The sequence below is a fragment of the Sapajus apella genome, unplaced genomic scaffold, assembly GCF_009761245.1.
Source record: "Sapajus apella isolate SASKATOON/1434 unplaced genomic scaffold, GSC_monkey_1.0 scaffold227, whole genome shotgun sequence".
NCBI classification, from domain to species: domain Eukaryota; kingdom Metazoa; phylum Chordata; class Mammalia; order Primates; family Cebidae; genus Sapajus; species Sapajus apella.
In genome coordinates this window covers 483,039-502,131 of record NW_022437167.1, presented here as the reverse complement: position 1 = coordinate 502,131, position 19,093 = coordinate 483,039, and the positions used below count along the sequence as shown (strand labels likewise).

Here is a 19,093-nt window from a genome sequence, read left to right as displayed (position 1 = left end):
ACCTGGCTGGACTTGCTGGGAATGCTGTCACTGCAGCCACCCCCCTTTGCCTTCCTACACGGGGGGGGTCTGGACAAGCTCACCCGTGACCAGTGACCAACCTTTCCCAGGGGCAGGAGAGAGCACCCTCCAACCTACCGCTCATACCTCTGGCCTAAATTCAGGCGACAGGTAACCCATGGTGAGGAGCAGCACTTTGGGGCCTCAAGGGCTCAGGTGAAGAGCCTTAGAAGCTCCTCCAAGAAAAGATGCAAGGACACCCTTCTGGAGCAAATGTGAGAAGGGAGTGCGCCCCTGCCTTGGCTGGCATGAGCCACTGCTTAAGTGGAAGATGGGTCCCAATGCTCCCAAGATGAAGCCCATGCTCTGATGCCCAGCAACACCCCTGCCCAACCCCTTACCCTCCTTTGCTCTTCTCACCCCAGCTCGGAGGCCTGATGACTGCAACTCAGTCCAAAGCACCCAAGCCCCTGGCCACGCTTGCCCTGCTGACCACAGATCCCCCCTGCTAGAGCACAGGTACTGGCAGTGGGGGAGCTGCAGCTCCCACAACTTACCTTTGATCTCCAGCCACTGCTCATAGTCTTCCTCCTCATCCTCATCCGGAGACTGGAAGACACTTGGGCGGTGCGCCACAGGCAGCTGCTTGGCGTGTGAGTAGCTCTTGACTGGACCCGGCAGGCTGGCTAGCCCCAGGCCTGTCCGCCTGCTGATGAGGAGGGACCTCTTCCCGGCGCTGGGGGTGGGTGTGCTAGGAGGGACGCTGGGCGTGCTGGGGGGGGCATCTGGTATAGGAGGAAGGAGATACTCATTTGGGGTCTGCAGGGCACCTCTCCTGGCTTCCCACCTAACCCAAGTACTATGGGCCCCCAGGGGATTAGGTCCTTGACTTCCAGAACTCAGGGGCTCAGGAGGCCACCCTGATTCTACAGATGGGGACAGTGAGACTGAGAGTGAATGGACTCACTATAGTCCCCCAGCCAGAAGAGAAGCAGCCTGGGGCTCTGCAGGGGGCCGCTCTGGCTGTAGACATCTCATCTGTGCTGCACCCACAGACTAGGGACATGTCAGTTATGCCGGGTAAGACCCGAGTCCCCAAATCCCAGTTTACAACCATTCCCTTGGAGGTCTGTGGCCATGCTGACTGGCCAGGGCCAGCCTATTGGGTGTTCTCAGCCTGAGAGCTGATGGGGAAGGGACTCAAACCAACCTTCTTTATTCTTGGATGAATTTGGTCTTGAGTTAACTTTTCTTAGTTGTTGCTTAGGAAACCTGACAAAGGTTGAAAAGCAGCTGTCTCACCAGCAACAACAGGCTCTGGTTGGTAAACCTCAAAATCAGAGGCATGGACAGGCTTCCCGTGGGTGACGATTTACCCACCTAGCTTGTCACACTGCACACCTGTAGGTGACCAACCTACGGACAAGGGTCCCATTCCTTGCACAGATGTTACTGCCCGCTTCGGAAGGCTGGGAATCCCCTGAGGCGCTGACAGCAGGGCCAGGTGCAAAAGACTTGGAGACCAGCAATTCCAACCCACACCTCAGTCTCCAGAGGACCCACAGTGCAGAAGCACCCACAGCAAGGCAGGTGATGGGGTGGGGCTGTGTGACAGCTTCAGGCAGAGCCCTGAGTCCAGTGGGGGAGCAGCATCATGAAACTGGCCAGCTCACCACCCTGAGAGCAGGACTAAGGCCCCACAGATCATGACAGAGGCTGGCTCTGCACTTGGGATCCTCATTTTTTTTTTAGTGACAGGGTCTTGCTTTGTTGTCCAGGCTGAAGAACAGTGGTGCAATCATGGGTCACTGCAGCCTCGACCTCCTGAACTTCTGGGCTCAAGCAATCCTCCTGTCTCAGCCTCCAAAGTAGCTGGGACTAGAGGGCCATGCCACCATGACTGGTTAATTTTATTTTTATTTTTTGCAGAGATGGGTTCTTCCTATGTTTTCCAGGCTGGTCTCACACTCTTGGATTCAAGCGATCCCCCCACCTCAGCCTCCCAAAGGGATTACATATGTGAGCCATCATGCCTAGCAAGGGCTTCATCTTTTTAAGCCTCAGCTTCCAAAATGGAAAGTGTGGAAATGGAGACAATCAGCTGCTTACAGAACTCAGTAAGAGAGATTTAGATGGACCACTTAAACCTAAAAAAATCAGGTCAAGTGGGAGAAAAAAAAGCATGGATCAAAATGCATGGTATGTCATCATCTGAGTAAAGGGTCAAACATCCAAAACGATGGCACACACTGCTTGAGTGACAGGACAACAGGGGTTGTCGGAACACACAATTTCTCGACAATTACTTGTTGTAAGAAAGGGGGACGGGAGGACTCCAATCTCAGGTATTTTCCTTTTTTTTTCTTTTCCAGATGGAGTCTTGTTCTGTTGCCTAGGCTGCAGTGCAGTGGCACAAACTCAGCTCACTGTAACCCCCGCCTCTCAGCTTCCAGCAATTTGCCTGCCTCAGCCTCCTGAGTAGCTGGAATTACAGGGGTGCGCCACCAGGCCTGGCTAATTTTTGTTTTAGGAGAGACGGGGTTTTACAATGTTAGCCAGGCTGGTCTCAAACTCCTGACCTCAAGTGATCCGCACACCTCGGCCTCCCAAAATGCTGGGATTACAGGTGTGAGCCGTTCTGCCCACAGAGTATTTTTCATGATTAAAAAAGATCAGAAGTATCAAAGGCAAAATGTCACATCTATGATTATTTTTCCTTTTTGAGATAGGGTCTTGCTGTCTACCCAGGCTGGAGTACACTGACATGATCCTTCACTCACTGCTACCTCCACCTCCCAGGCACAAAAGCAATCCCCCCATTTCAGCCTACCCAGTCGCTGGGACTAAAGGCACACGCCACCATGCCTGGCTAATTTTTGTATTTTTTTTGTAGAGAGGAGGTTTAGCCATGTTGCCCAGGCTGGCCTGAACTCCCAGGCTCAAGCGATCCTGCTCCCTTCGGCCTCTCAAAGTGCTGGTATTACTGGTGTGAGCCACTGCGTCAACATCTATGAATACCAAGTGAAGAGAAAATGATGTGTGTTGTCAGATGTCTACCAAAGAGAAACAGAGGTAGAGAGGGGTGTCCCTTCATAGGATTCAGTGAGAACACAGGCATCATCTGCTTGCACAGAGCAAGGGACATGGCAGGTACTGAGTCCACACTCCCTGGCATACAGGGTGGTACCTGATAAACACCAGTGCCCCAGTGGTCATCGTTGGGCGCCCCCAACTGCCTGCCCACCGGGCACCTCAGCCGCAGCAACAGCTCCAGAACCTGCCATTCTCTGATGCAGCTCAGGTGTCTCAGGCCAGCCCAGTGCTCCTGCAAACCTCATCTACAGAAGACCTGCTCACCCCTGCTGGTGGGTTCAAGCTGACCCACTATGGAGATGCCTCCCATCTCCCAAAGTGGTCCCACAAGCATGGGGAGGGCTTGATCACGGTCCCACCTGCCCCAGATGTAAATCTGACTTATCTATCTCTGCTTCTACAGGGTAAACACCCTGACTGTGGGGTCTACACTTTCCCCATTGGTCTTAATTTACGTATTTATTATTTGGGCTGGGTACAGTGTCTCCTGCCTGTAATCCCAGCACTTTGGGAGGTTGAGACAGGTGAACTGCTCGAGCTTAGGAGTCCAAGACCAGCCTGGACAACGTGATGAAATCCCAACTCTACAAAAAAATACAAAAATTAGCCAGGTATGATGGCGTGTCCTGTAGCCCCAGCCACAGGGAGGCTAAGGTGGAAGGTTTGCTTGAGCCCCAGAGGTCAAAGCTGCAGTGAGCTATGATTGAGCCACTGTATTCCAGCCTGAGCAACAGACTGAGATCCTGTCTCAAAAAACAAAAAGTATTTATGTATTACTTATTTATTTATGCCTTTGGTGCAAGCACGGTGGAACGAGGGGGCTCTATGATTACAGGTGAGCAGAAGGATTCTGAGGTGTGACCCATTGCTTCCCATGTGCCCAGCAACCCCAGGGGGGAGATGCGAGGGCAGCACCAAGGAACAGGAGGCCTACACTCACCTGTGCTGGTCTGTGACTTCTGCAACTTCAGAAACTGCTGCAGGAAGCTACCATCGTTGGCAAACTTGTTGGAAACGCAAGAAGAGTTGTGTGCGTTTGTCATTCTAGAACCAAGACAGAGGATAGAGAGGGTGAGCCAGCTGGAGGAGCAGTGAGGGCACCAGAAGACAAGAATGAGGATGAGGCCACCACCTCGCCCATCACGGCCCCTCACTCACTCCAGCACTCTCGCCTACCGGGACCGCAAACTGGTGCCCAGAGATTTCGGGAGATACTGCAAAGTGCACACAGCAGGCTTCGGTACCATAAGCTAGGAACCATCTTGTTCTGATAAGAGCGCTACTCCATGTATCATCTCTGCCTGAATATTAAACCTCCAGGTCCAAATGGCCCTTGGACAAGATGGTTCCTGCTCTCTTTCTTCTCTTTCTGCACAGCACCTGTCCTCCCTTGCTAGTTAATCTGGGTTGTTACTGACTCACGTCTGTCCCCCTGCTAGACCTTAGAGTTCTCCAAGGCAAGGCCTACATGTCTCTATATTCATTCATTCATTCGTTTATTTGAGACGCAGTTTCACTGTCACCCAGGCTGGAGCACAGTGGCGCAATCTTGGCTGCAACCTCCTCCACCTGGGCTCAAAAGATTCTCGTGCCTCAGCCTCCCGGGCAGCTGGGATTACAGGCGTGCACCACCACACCTGGCTAGCTTTCGTCTTTTTAGTAGAGACAGGGTTTCATAATGTTGGCCACGCTGGTCTCGAACTTCTAACCTCAAGTGATCCTCCCACCTCAACCTCCCAAAGTGTTGGGATCACAGGCATGAGCCACTGCACCCAGCCTATTTATTTTTAAGAGACATGGTCTTGCTCTGTCAGGCTAAAGTACAGAGTGCAATGGTGTGAAAACAGGGACTACTGGCAGGTGACACCATGCCTGGATGATATTTTAATTTAACTATTTTGGTGGGGGGGTTAGAGATAAGGTCTTACTATGTTGCCCAGGCTGGTCTTGAACTCGGGGCCTCAAGTAAGTGTCCCATCTTAACCTCCCAAGTCACTAGGACTACAGGCATGTGACACCATTCCTAGCCAATGCCATTTTGTGACAGGCATGAAGGTCAGCTCTGACAACAGCATATCAGCAGTGCCCAGCTCTGATTGAAATATATTTAGGCCCTTTGGTTTGCCTTTGTGTTGACTCGTTATTTTTAAAAAAGTTATACATATATTTTGCAAAAAAAAAAAGAAAAAAGAGGGAGAGAGAAGGGATAAAATACAAAATGCCCTGTGATTCTTCCAGCAAGATTGCTTTGGCTGTTTTCTTAGAAATGTATGACGTCCAAAGAAATGCTTGCAGACCCCAGCTCTGAGCTGCAGGCACATGTGGGTAAAGAAACACAGGCTTTGGCTAAACATGGTGGCTCATCCTTGTAATCCCAGCTACTCAGGAGACTGAAACAGGAGAATCGCTTGAGCCCAGGAGTTTGAGGCTACCATGACGTGTGATCACACCACTATACTTCAGCCTGGGCAACAGAGTGAGATCTTGTCTCTTTTAAAAAAAGAGAAAAAAGTAATAGAGGTTCATTATGGAACAAATGGCAATGTAGAAAAACTGAAATAAGCCCAGGCAATACGGAGAAAACCCCATCTCTACAAAGAATACAAAAAAGTAGGCAGGGCAAGGTGGCTCAAGCCTGTAATCCCAGCACTTTGGGAGGCCGAGGCGGGTGGATCACGAGGTCAAGAGATCGAGACCATCCTGGTCAACATGGTGAAACCCCGTCTCTACTAAAAATACAAAAAATTAGCTGGGCATGGTGGTGCGTGTCTGTAATCCCAGCTACTCAGGAGGCTGAGGCAGGAGAATTGCCTGAACCCAGGAGGCGGAGGTTGCAGTGAGCCGAGATCGCACCATTGCACTCCAGCCTGGGTAACAAGAGTGAAACTCCGTCTCAAAAAAAAAAAAAAAAAAAAAAAAAAAAGGAGCAGGGGGGGAGGGGGCAGGTGTGGTCCCAGCACTTCAGAGGATCACCAGAGCCCAGGACATCGAGGCTGCAGTAAGCTGCCAATTGTGCCACTGCACTCCAGCCTGGGTGACAGAGTAGGACCATTTCAAAAAAAAAAAAAGAAAAGAAAAACTGAAACATAGAAAGGAATGGGAAAACACAACTAAGTCTCCCTACTTTTAACAGCCACTGTTAACACTGGTATATCTTTATTTGGCTCTCTAAATTAGAAGTCAGAGGAAATAAGGCTGTGATCCCAGCACACATTCTACCTCTTCTATTTCCTACTATAGCACACCATCCTGCTCCAATCGCAAATTCCTCAGACACACTGCTTTTTAAACCCACATGATGTTCCACCATATGGATGTACCCAAAGGTGGTAAAAGCTTATGGAGTCCACAGGGCTAGCCTTTTTCCTTTAAAAAGGAAAAAGAAATACCAATGAACTAAAAATGAATAACCTAAATAAGTCAACAGGAGGCACTGGTTAAATAAATTATGGGCCATCCACAGGGAAGATGGGGCAGCCCTGAAAAGTTGAAATTTTAGACAAACACAATGTTAAAGGAAAAACAAAAGAGCAGGATATAAAACAACATCTACAGTGTGGCTCTATTTAAATCAAAATACATTTGAATTAAAAATTGTTAGAAAGGCCGGTGGCCCACACCTGTAATCTTAGCACTTTGGAAGGCCAAGGCAGGTTGATCACCTGAGGTCAGGAGTTCAAGACCAGCCTGCTCAACATAAAGAAACCCCATCTCTACTAAAAATACAAAATAAGCCAGGTGTAGTGGTGCACGTCTGTAATCCCAGCTCCTTGGGAGGCTGAGGCAGGAGAATCTCTTGAACCCAGGATGTGGAGCTTGCAGTGAGCCAAGATCATGCCACTGCACTCCAGCCTGGGCAACAAGAGCAAAACTCCATCTCAAAAAAGAAAAAAAAAAAAAAAAGAAAAGGCAAGAGCTGCTGGGTGCAGTGGCTCATGACTGCAATCCCGCTGGCGGGGGGAACCTCCCTTTGGGAGGCCAAGGTGGAAGGATCACTTGAGTCTAGGTGTTTGAGACCAGCCTGGGCAACATAGCAAGACTTCGTCTCTAAAAATAAGAAAAAAATTAGCCAGGTATGGTGGCACGTCCTTGTGGTCCCAGACACTTGGGAGGCTGAAACAGGAGAACTGCTAAAGCCCAAGAGCTCAAGGCTGCAGTGAGCCATGATCCCACTACTACTGCACTCCAGCCTCGGTGACAGAGCAAAACCCCATCTCAAGGAAAAAAGAAAGAAAAGGAAAGGCCGGAGCTGGGACAAGGCCTTGGGGAAGATTAACATGCTCTGTACTCCAGACCCCAGAGGAGGGGGCCTGCCTCTCGGATTATCAACCTCCAGCCTGAAAAGCTTGGATCTGGTCACCCTCATCACAACACCACCCCTTGATCAAAACCCTTGATGTCCTCAGTGTTTCTCAGGATAGTCAAGTGGAAACCCTTGCTGAGCTACCATCCACCTCCCATCCACTAAGGGACAGCCCCTTTGGTACAGCAGCTTAGGCTGCCCCTTCACATATAGTCTCTCTCCCCTTCCTGCCCTCTGCTGGGCAGGCCTTTCTCTGCTTCCTCAGTGGGCAAGCTCCACCTGGGCTTTCAGGATGCAAAGCTTCTCTGTGGCCACAGGGCCTGGGAACACACTGCCTAGTGCTAACTTCCAGGAGTTCTGGGGTGGCAACCGCATCCCTTTGCTAGTAGTTTGTGACCCCATAAGGACAGAGCTTGTTTTTTGAGGCTGAGTCTCACTCTGTTGGCCAGGGTGGTATGCAGTGGTACGATCTCGACTCACTGCAACCTCTGCCTGCCAGGTCCCAGAGATTCTCATGCTTCAGCCTCCTGAGTAGCTGGGACTACAGGTACATGCCACAATGCCCACCTAATTTTCTTCTATTTTTTGGTAGAGGCAGGGTTTCACTATGTTGGCAAAGCTGGTCTCAAACTCCTGGCATCAAGTGATCCTCTGCCTTGGCCTCCCAAAGTGCTAGCATTACAGGTGTGAGCCAGCACACTTGGCCTCAGAGCAGAGATTTTTTTTTACTGTTATACCCCTGCCCTCTGCCCCACAGCTGGCCGGCAGTAAATAACTGCTGAGTGAATGAGTTGGCAGGCTGCCTTCTGGGCTCCCACACACCCCTCATTTCTCTCTTGCCACAGTGAGCCTCCCAAGGGCATCTAGGTCATTCCTTAGATCATCAGGCTGGATGTAGGCACACACTAACTGCCCTCACAAGCAAAACTCTATGCTGGTGACCCTCAAAGATCCCCATCCAGGCCCCAGGAGGCACTTACTCGCCAGGATGTGGGGGCTGAGGGCTGGCCACCTGATTCTGCTTGGCTTTCTGTTCCATTTTGGCTTCAATTTCCCGTTTCTTCTGAGCGATGAGCTCTTCCTGGTGAAGGATGTTCATGTTCATTTTTCCAGATTTAGGGGGAGCAACCCCAAACCACCGGTTAGCCTTTCCTGGGGAGGGAAAGTAGCACATCAGAAATCACCTTTGCTCCACAAACACTCCAAGAAGCTGTGACAGGCCAGATGGCAAGATTAATTCACACATCCATTGGTTTATTTATTCAGCAGACACTTACAGAGTGCCTGCTGTGTACCAGGCCCTGTACTTACCAGGTGCTACCCAAGAGAGCACAGGTCATTGCCCACGTGGGACTCACTTTGGGCTGGGAAGACAACAGGCCCATAACAAAAAAGTAACTGCACAGCCAGGTGCGGTGGCTCACACCTGTAATCCTAGCACCTTGGGAGGCTGAGACGGGCGGATGACAAGGTCAAGAGATTGAGACCATCCTGGCCAACATGGTGAAACCCCGTCTCTACTAAAAATACAATAATGAGCTGGTATGGTGGTGCATGCCTTTAATCCCAGCTACTTGGGAGGCTGAGGCAGGAGAATCACTTGAACCAGGGAGTCAGAGGTTGCAGTGAACTGAGATGGTGCCACTGTACTCCAGCCTGGGTGACTCTGAGGCTGTCTCAAAAAAAAAAAAAAAATGAAAATGAAAAAAATTTTTTAAAGTAACTGCATAATGTGGTAAGAGCTCTGCCGGAAACTAAAAAAAGGTGAAAAATAGTAACAGAAGACTACATATGCAGGTAGGGCAGCCAGAAAATAAACACTAGAGGAAGACACATTTAAACCAGAAAAAGCGAATAAGAAGCCAGCACTGTGAAAAGCCAAATGGGAGACGATCTGGGCAGAGGAAGGAGCAGATGCGAAAGCCCAAGGCAGGAAGAAGCCTGGTACATCCAAGGAGGAGCAAGTGCCCAGCATGGTCAGATGGGCCTGCTCCAGGGACAGGCAGAGGTGGGGCACGTCAGAGCATATGTGCTTTATTATAAGCACTTTGGGGAGTGACGGGGAAGCACTAAGATGAAGATTGATAAGATCCATTGGATCCTTTTTTTTTTTTTTTGAGACAGGGTCTGGCTCTGTTTCCCGGGCTGGAATATAGTGGTGTGATTTCAGCTCATTGCAGCCTCTGCCTCCCCAGCTCAAGCGATCCTCCTACCTCAGCCTCCTGAATAGCTGGGATTACAGGCATGTATCACCTCACTTGGCTAATGTTTAAATTTTTTCATAGAGATGAGGTCTTGCTATAGTGCCCAGGCTGGTCTCAAACAATCTTCCCACCTTGGTCTCCCAAAGTGCTGGGATTACAGGCATGAGCTATCGTGTCCCCAGTTGGCCTTTTTAAGACAAAGTCTCACTGTGTCACCCAAGCTGGAGGGCAGTGGCACCATCTCAGCTCACTGCAACCTCCATTTCCCAGGTTGAAGCGATTCTCCTGCCTCAGCCTCCCAAGTAGCTGGGATTAAAGGTGCCCATCACCACACCTGGCTAATTTTTATATTTTTAGTAGAGACACGGTTTCACTATGTTGTCCAGGCTGGTCTCAAAGTCCTGACCTCAAGTGATCTGCCCACCTCAGCCTCCCAAAGTGCTAAGATTACAGGCGTGAGCTACCGAATCCAGCGTTCTTGTTGTTGTTTTGAGACAGCGTCTCAGAGTTGCCCAGGCTGGAGTGCAGTTGCGTGATAGTTCACTGCATCTTCAAACTCTTAGGCACTAGAGATTCTCCCACCTCAGCCACCTGGATGGCTGGGACTACAGGCACACTCTATCAGGCCTGGCTATTTTATTTTTTGTAGAGACAGGTTCTTGCTATGTTGCCAAGGTAGTCTTGAACTCCTGTCCTCAAGGGAGCCTCCCATGTAAGCCTCCCAAAGTGCTGGGATTTTAGGTGTGGATCACCACATCTGGCCAATATCCACAGGGTCTTTCTATTTTCATCCTGGCTATTAGGTAATCATTCTGGCCAGAAAATGCACAGGCAGCAAGACCAGGGAGGCTCACTGGTTCCAAGCAAAAAACAATGATGTCTTCAGACTAGGGTAACAGCATGGAGACAGGGAAGACACCTCAGAGATTCCCCATGGGACTCAGAATAAAATCCAAATTCTTTTTTTTTTTAGACCGAGTTTCGCTCTTGTTACCCAGGCTGGAGTGCAATGGCCCCATCTCAGCTCACTGCAAACTCCGCCTCCTGGGTTCAGGCAATTCTTCTGCCTCAGCCTCCTGAGTAGCTGGGACTACAGGTGCGTGCCACCATGCCCAGCTAATTTTTTGTATTTTTAGTAGAGACGGGGTGTCACCATGTTGACCAGGATGGTCTCGATCTCTTGACCTCGTGATCCACCCGCCTCAGCCTCCCAAAGTGCTAGGATTACAGGCTTGAGCCACCGCGCCCGGCCTAAAATCCAAATTCTTAAAGTCTGAGCCAGGCACGGTGACTCACGCCTGTAACCCCAGCAATCTGGGAGAATGAAGAAGGCAGATTACTTGAGGTCAGGAGTTTGAGACTAGCCTGGTCAACATGGTGAAACCCCATCTCTACTAAAAATACAAAAAATTTGGCGGATGCAGTGGCAAGCACCTGTAATCCCAGCTACTTAAGAGGCTGAGGCAGGAGAATGGCTTGACCCGGGGAGGCAGAGGTTGGAGAGAGTCAACATGGCATCACTGAACTTCCAGCCTGGGAGACAAAGCAAAACTCCACTTTGCGGGGGCGGGGGGAATTCTAAAAGCTCATTTTCAAGGCCCTGCCACATGGTTCCCCTCCCCACTTCTGCTTCATCCTTGACATTCTTCAAAAGGACAAGCCCATCCTACCATGGCCTTTGCATTTATTGGCCCCCCGCTCTGCATGGAAGGCTCCACCCTCCAGGTATTCCCATTGCTGGCATTCATTGTCTCAACTCAAAGGTCTTCTGCTTGAAAAGGATTTTCCTTGGGCCAAGTGTGGTGGCTCAACACTTTATTTAATCCCAGCACTTTGGGACGGTGAGGTGGGAGGATCCCTGAGCCTAGGAGTTCCAGACCAGCATGAGAAACATGGCAAAACAATAAATACACAAATTAGCTGTGTGTGGTGGTGCACACCTGTGGTCCCAGCTACTCGGGAGGCTGAGGTGGATCACCTGAATCTGGGGAGCCGCAGTGAGCCGTGATTGTGCTACTGCACTCCAGCCTGGGCGACAGTGAGACCCCGTCTCCAAAAAAAAAAGAAAGAAAGAAAGAAAAAAAGAAAAGGTCTTTCCTGACTACCCAATATCAGCAGCCTCCACCCCTCCACCTCACATAATAAGTCAGTCTTTGTAAATATTTTCTCATTAGTGCACTGACACCCCAGTAGAAAGAAACCTCCAGAAAGGCAGGGCCCTGTTTCAGTCTCCGCTGCATGCGTAGCGCCTAGCACAGTGCCTGGCACACAGTAAGCACACTCTTAAGTATTTGGTGATGAGCGAATGCATTCTATTCCGGCTAAGTAGGAAGGCCAAGGCTTGCAGCAAAGTGAGGGTCAAAAGACGCGGGAAAGTGTGGCAAGGGAGCCTCGGAGCACTTCGAAAAAGCAGCTTTTCCAGAAAGTGGGACACAGGCCAGAGGGCAGCTGCTACGAAAAGAGGGGTGCAGGACAGCCCAAGGTTGCTGCTGCATCGGGAAACGGAGCTTGGAACAACCCTGAAGGCGGTTGTTTCAGAAACGGGACGCAGGACCAAGCCGGGTGGCGGCTTCCACGGAGATCCGTGCATCCTCAATAAACCAGGCGGGGGCCGCCAGCAACCTGGGTCTGGGGTCTCGGGAAACCAGGAGGTGCAGAAGCCGACGCTTTAGGCTGCCCAGGGGCTGAGGCGAGGGGTCCACGGGTCACAGCAGGACCGACTTGAGGAGTAAGGGGAGACACGTAACCCCGGGACCCAGGCTGGCTCCTGAGGGGAGGCAGGGGCTGTTACCTGCAACATCCCGGTTGTCCATCTTGAGACTCATCCAATCCCACAATGCTCCGGTGCCACTTAAGGAGCCCTGTTATAGTGCGCATCGCCTGATGGGAGATGTAGTTCGCGTCGGTCAGACTTGCCCTATCACGTCGTGGATGATTGGGGTTTTTTACCTCAAAAAACAAAAGCCTCAGCCTATCGGCGATGCCTAAGTGTCAGTCGTGATAAGCAGATGGTGTCGCCCTTTTTACACCTTCCCGAAGCGGCGGCATCCCGAATACAAACTACATGTTCCAGGATGCTTTGGGCGGCAGATCTCGCGAAAGCCGGGAGGGGCGACGGGCCCCGCCCCGCGCGCCTTCTTCCGCCTCCCTGTGGCGGCGTCTTGTTGTTGTGGAGGCCAAAATGGCGGCTCAGGCGGCGGCAGCGGCCCAGGCGGCGGCGGCCCAGGCTGCGCAGGCCGAGGCGGCCGACTCGTGGTACCTGGCGCTTCTGGGCTTCGCTGAGCACTTCCGCACTTCCAGCCCGCCCAAAATCCGCCTGTGCGTACACTGCCTGCAGGCCGTGTTCCCCTTCAAGCCGCCGCAGCGCATTGAGGCCCGTACGCACCTGCAGCTGGGCTCCGTTCTCTACCACCACACCAAGAACAGCGAGCAGGCGCGCAGCCACCTGGAGAAGGCGGTGAGCGCGGGCCGGGCCGCGAGGGAGGAGTCGCGGGCTCCTTGCAAGACCTGGGATGACGGGTCGCGACCGCGGCGGGCGAAGGTCGCTCCTTGGCGACCTGGGGGCGAGACCTTCGTCAAAGCCGCAGGACCTTCGCCCGCCTCTGCCGGACCCCAAAACTTCCAGCTTCTCAGGGGACACAAAGTCCTCGCCCCCCACGCCTTATTCTCCGTCTCTGGTGACAGGGCTCCAGGAGCCCGGTCACTGTACTCCGAAAGTTGCCTGTTCTTGAGAGCAACAGGATCCGCAAATTGTCTGGTTTTCAGATGATTCCACATGTTGGTGGCGATGGGGACATCACTGGGACCTGCAGCTACCAGCGCCTCCTAGTTTGGCTTCGGGAGCATCAGCCCCAAACGCTTCCACCTAAAGTGACTTGGGGTAGGGGTTGGCGGAGGCAAGACCCCTGGACCCCTGGCTTCTCCCCGGGAATCTGAAGTCTGGTGTCTCAGGAACCGGGAAGGGCATCCTCCTCCTTGGACGTGGAAGTTTGGTACTCGTTTGTGAAGAGCCTTGTGTCCTCATCAGTAATTCCTGGTGTCATATGAGGGAAGCTGAGACCCAAAGTGTGAAGTGGGTCATTTGAGGCCTATGAGGAGGAGAAACGGGTTCTGGTTCAGTTTCAGTATTAGGGATCTTGCAGCTCTTGCTTTTTCTCTATCTGCTGGGGACTTGTACCATCCAGGACTCCATCCTCTTCTGAGTGAGTCCCTCCCCGTCCCAATTTGACTTCTGTGTCATCTTGGTGCGTCAAAGAATGCGGGAGAGTGACTGTCATTCTACCCTTTAAGAAACTTTCTAGGGCCGGGCTCAGTGGCTTCTGCCTGTAATCCCAGCATTTTGGGAGGCGGAGGCAGGCAGATCACTAGAACCCAGGAGGTTGAGACAAGCCTGGGCAACACAGTGAGACTCCGTTTCTACAAAAAATTAGGTGGGCGTGGTGGCATGGGCCTGTATAGTCCCATCCACTCCAGAGGCTGAGGTGGGAGGATCAACTAAGCCCAGGGAGGTCAAGGCTGCAGTGAGCAGTGATTGTGGGACTGCACTCCAGCCCTGAGTGCAGTTTCACTCTTGACAGAGTGAAACCTTGTCTCAGAAGGAAAAATATAATAAAATTACAGGCTGTGGAGACTTTTTTTCTCACAGCAGTGCTGCTTCTGTCAGACCCCTGCCTCCCTTTTGCCATTTACCCAGCTCTGTCCTGCTTGAATAGAGAATTCCTGAAAAGAATCAACTCAAATTTTTTTTTTTTTTTTTGAGACGGAGTTTCGCTCTTGTTACCCAGGCTGGAGTGCAATGGCGCGATCTCGGCTCACCGCAACCTCCGCCTCCTGGGTTCAGGCAATTCTCCTGCCTCAGCCTCCTGAGTAGCTGGGATTACAGGCACGCACCACCATGCCCAGCTAATTTTTTGTATTTTTAGTAGAGACGGGGTTTCACCATGTTGACCAGGATGGTCTCGATCTGTTGACCTCGTGATCCACCCGCCTCGGCCTCCCAAAGTGCTGGGATTACAGGCTTGAGCCACCGCGCCCGGCCGAATCAACTCAAATTTTAAAAACTTATTAATCTGAGGTAAATCCAAGCTCACCCTCAGCTAGTAACAAGTTGCCTTGAGGAATAGATCAAATCTTTGTTTCGCAGACTGTAAAAAGTTGGAAGGAGACTTTATTTTATTTATTTGTTTATTTTGAGACAGTTTTACTCTTGTTGCCCAGGCTGGAGCGCAATGGACAATCTCAGCTTACTGCAGCCTCTGCCTCCTGGATTCAAGCGATTCTTCTGCTTCAGGCTGCTGAGTAGCTGGGATTGCAGGAACCTGCCACCACACCTGGCTAATTTTTAAAATATTTTTAGTAGACATGGGGTGTCACCATGTTGGCCAGGCTGGTTTCGAACTCCTAACCTCAACTGATCTGCCTGTCTCGGCTTCCCAAAGTGCTGGGATTACAGGCATGAGCCACTGTGCCCAGCCAATTTTATTTATTTATTTTTTGAGACAGAGTCTCACTCCATCATCCAGGCTGAAGTGCACTGGCGTGATCTCAGCTCACTGTAGCCCTGATCATCTGGGCTCAAGCAGTCCTCCCACCTCAGCTTCCCATGTAGCTGGGACCATCACACCCAGCTAACTTTTGTGGGGCTGTAATTCCTTTTTTTTTTTTTTTTGAGGCAGAGTCTTGCTCTGTTCCCCAGGCTGGAGTGCAGTGGCGGGATCTTGGCTCACAGCAACTTCCACCTCCCTCTTGGGTTCAAGCAATTCTCCTGCCTCGGCCTCCTGAGGAGCTGGGATTACAGGCGCCTGCCACCACCCCTAGCTAATTTTTGCATTTTTTGTAGAGATGGGGTTTCACCATGTTGGCCAGGCTGGTCTCGAACTCCTGATCTTGGGTGATCCACCTGCCTTGGCCTCCCAAAGTGCTGGGATTACAGGTGTGAGCCACTGCACCCAGCCAATTTTTGTGTTTTTTGTAAAGACAGGATCTTGCCATGTTGCCTAGGCTGGGTCTTGAACTGAGCTTAAAGCCATCCACCTGCCTCGGGCTCCTAAAGTGCTGGAACTGCAGGCTTGAGCCATCGAGCTGGGCCTGGAAGGCGACTTTAGTCCTCACTTGATCAACTGCCGTGTTTCAGAAGTGAGGCAGTATGGCCCCAGAGAGGTGAAGTGATTTGCCCAAGGCTGCACAACAAGTTATTAACAAAACTGGGCTCCAGCCTGGCTCAGGGATAACCAGGTTACATGCCAAGATCGTACATCATCGTTGTATTGGTGAAGTTTTTTTTCTTTGATTGATTCAGCAGATACTTGTTCAGCTCATGCGGGATGCCAAGCGCTGTTTTCGTTGAGGTGCCGGGGAATCTGCAATGGCTAAAACAGTCTCTGCCCACATAAGCCTAGGTTTTCGTGAGGAAGACAAATGATAAGCATGTAGTAAGAGGTTAGGCAGTGATGGAAGAACTGTGAAAACTGGACCAGGGAGAAGTGATGGAGTTGACTTGGAGCTATTTTTGGCAGGGGTAGTGAGGGAGTCTCTATTTGTGGGAGTGACATTTGAGCAGAGGCCTGAATGGGCGGGGTCAGGGAGCCTGAAGAACTGCTCAGGGGGTCAGGTTAATGGCAAGGAGTGATCAGTGCCCGAGCTGTTGGGGACCGACAGTCATTATCAGAGTCTCTCCAGGGTAAGGATGAGGCCGAGATCAAATGAGGCACCAGGCTTTATTGACTAGGAGGCATCTGGTGGCCCAGCATCTCCAGTGGATGTGCTGGTTCGGAAACTCTCCCTTCTCTCCATTAACAGCTCCCACCACCTGCCTTCTCTTATCTCCCAGGGCTGTTCAGCCTGTTTCTGGCAGTGGCTAATAGTCACTGTGTGTACCGTAGTGTTTCGCCTACTCAGCCTTGTCTAGGAGAAGCGGCCATGCTGCAGACTGCTCTCTTTGCCACGTGGCTTTTGGACCCATAATTTAAACCTTTCTCCTGGTGAAGTGCCTTTGCTCTATTTAGTGGAACTCTGAATCTTGAGGGGTCTTCCGCTGGCCACACAGTGCCCTTCATAGCTCACACTAGCTTTATTCCTGGAAATCCTGTTCTTTGTGATTTCCTGGTTTCTGGTTCTGAAAAGCAAATGGGTGAAGAGGTTCCAGTATCTTCTCAGAGAGCCAACCCAGTGTAACAGTATTTTGCGGTATTCTGGGACTTTTCTCCTTGCTCATTCTGCTGTTCTTTTTCTTTCATTCATTCTTTCATTCATTCATTCATTTATTTTGAGACGGAGTCTTATTCTGTCACCCAGGCTGGAGTGCAGTGGGACAATCTTGGCTCACTGAAACCTCTGCCTCCCAGGTTCAAGCAATTCTCCTGCCTCAGCCTCATGAGCAGCTGAGATTTGTAGATGCCCACCACCTTGCCCAGGTAATTTTTGTATTTTTAGTAGAAACAGGTTTCTCCGTGTTGGTCAGGCTGACCTCAAACTCCTAACCTCAGGTGATCCACTTGCCTCAGCTTCCCAAAGTGCTGGGATTACAGGTGTGAGCCACCACTCCCGGCCTTTTGTTGGAGGAGGGGAGGGCAAGAAGTCTCACTCTGTTGCCCAGGCTGGATTGCAATGGCGTGATTTCAGCTCACTGCAACCTCTGCCTCCCAGGTTCAAACGACTCTCCTGCCACAACCTCCTGAGTAGCTGGGATTATAGGCACGCACCACCACACCTGGCTAATTTTGTATTTTTAGAGATGGGGTTTCATCATGTTGGTCAGACTGGTCTTGAACTCCTGACCTCAGGTGATCCGCCTGCCTCTGCCTCCGCCTCCCAAAGTACTGGGATTACAGGCATGAATGAGCCACCATGCCTGGCCTTAGTTTTATTTTTTTGAGACAGTCTTGCTATGTCGCCCACCCTGGAGTGCAGTTGGTGTGACCTCAGCTCACCGCAACCTCCACCTTCAAGGTTCAAGCAATTCTTGTGCCTCAGCCTCCCGAGTACCTGGGATTACAGGTATGAGCCACCATGCCTGGCTAATTTTTGTGTTTTTGGTAGGCTTGGCCAGGCTGGTCTCAAAGTGACCTGAAGTGACCCACCCACCTTGGCCTCCCAAAGTGCCAGCATTACAGGGGTGGGCCATCGTGCCGGCCATCTCTCTGTTCTTCTTTACTGAACTAATTTTCTCTAACCTAAGTGCTTAGGTAACGCCTATTATTGGCCTCTGAACTCAGTGCTACATCCAGCTTTCCATCTTTTGCCTTCTCTCTGAGAGACCCCAGCCTCCTTGGTTATTGCATTTTTTTTCTTTTTCTTCTTTTTTTTTTTTTTTTTTCTTTTTGAGATGGAGTCTTGCTCTGTCGCCCAGGCTAGAGTGTAGTGACGTGATCTCAGCTCACCACAACCTCCATCTCTCAGGTTCAAACAATTCTCCTGCCTCAGCCTCCCAAGTAACTGGGATTACAGGCGCCCATCACCATGCCCAGCTGAGTTTTTTTGTATTTTTAGTAGAGATGGGGTTTCACCATGTTGGCCAGGCTGGTCTCAAATTCCTGACTCTGTGATCCACCTGCCTCAGCCTCCCAAAGTGCTGGGATTAGAGGCGCGAACCACCAGGCCTGGCCGATCGCATTTTTATTTAAGGTAATTTCTCTTGTGTCTGCTTCTGTCAGTTTCTAATGGTCTCCTCAACTGCACTTTTTTTTTTTTTTTTTTTGAGGCAAGAGTCTCACTCTGTTGCCCAGGCTGGAGTGCAGTGGCTCGATCTCTGATCATTGTAACCTCTGCCTCCGGAGTTCAAGTGATCCTCCCACCTCAGCCTCCTGAGTAGCTGGGACTACAGGCGTGTGTCACCACGCCTGGCCCTCAACTGCACTTTAAGTCATCTAGAAGGATATACTTACTCATAGGCTTCATCAAGTCAGCTAACTTTGAAAGAATGAATCCATTAAATATCCCCATCAGGCCAGGCCGGGTGTGGTGGCTCACACCTGTAATCCTAACACTTTGTGAGGCCAAAGTGGTCAGATCACTTAAGCCTAGGAGTTCAAGGTCAGCCTGGGCAACATGGCGAAACACTGTCTCTACAAAAAAAAAAAAAAATTAGCCAGGCATAGGGGCACATGATTGTGGTCCCAGTTCCTCAGGAGGCTAAGGCAAGACAGTTACTTGAGCCCAGGAAGTTGAGGCTGCAGTGAGCTGTGATCATGCCACTGCACTCTACCCTGGGCAACAGACCGAGACTCTGTCTCAAAAATTTTTTTTTAAATCCCCATCAGAGTCAAGGAGGGTATGTCTTCCTTTCCTCAGCAGCTTTTTAAAAATGTAATTTTATTCTTATATTTTCTGTAGAGCTAGGGTCTCACTATGTTGCCCAGGCTGGTCTTAAACTCCCGGCCTCAAGCGATCACCTGCCTTGGCCTCCCAAAGTGCTGGGATTATAAGTGTGAACCACCACATACCCAGCCTCCTCAGCAGCTTTTTTTTTTTTTTTTTTTTTTTTTTTTTTTTTTTT

At 50.8% G+C, this 19,093-nt stretch overlaps 2 protein-coding genes across 4 annotated transcripts in view; one reads left to right on the top strand and one right to left on the bottom strand.

The window, feature by feature from the left end:
* SUGP1 (SURP and G-patch domain containing 1) overlaps positions 1 to 12,609 on the bottom strand; it is a 30,500-nt gene extending 17,891 nt beyond the window's left edge. Inside the window, exons 1-4 of the mRNA XM_032271255.1 lie at positions 12,392 to 12,609; positions 8,377 to 8,548; positions 4,034 to 4,137; positions 558 to 785 (exon numbers count right to left, since the gene is read on the bottom strand). Coding sequence (XP_032127146.1) covers positions 558 to 785; positions 4,034 to 4,137; positions 8,377 to 8,548; positions 12,392 to 12,425 — 538 coding nt within the window. The 5' untranslated portion in view covers positions 12,426 to 12,609. The remainder of the gene's footprint in view (positions 1 to 557; positions 786 to 4,033; positions 4,138 to 8,376; positions 8,549 to 12,391) is intronic.
* MAU2 (MAU2 sister chromatid cohesion factor) overlaps positions 12,609 to 19,093 on the top strand; it is a 35,080-nt gene continuing 28,595 nt past the window's right edge. For all 3 annotated transcript variants that reach the window (XM_032271252.1, XM_032271253.1, XM_032271254.1), the window contains exon 1: positions 12,609 to 13,057. In XM_032271252.1, coding sequence (XP_032127143.1) covers positions 12,665 to 13,057 — 393 coding nt within the window. In that variant the 5' untranslated portion in view covers positions 12,609 to 12,664. The remainder of the gene's footprint in view (positions 13,058 to 19,093) is intronic.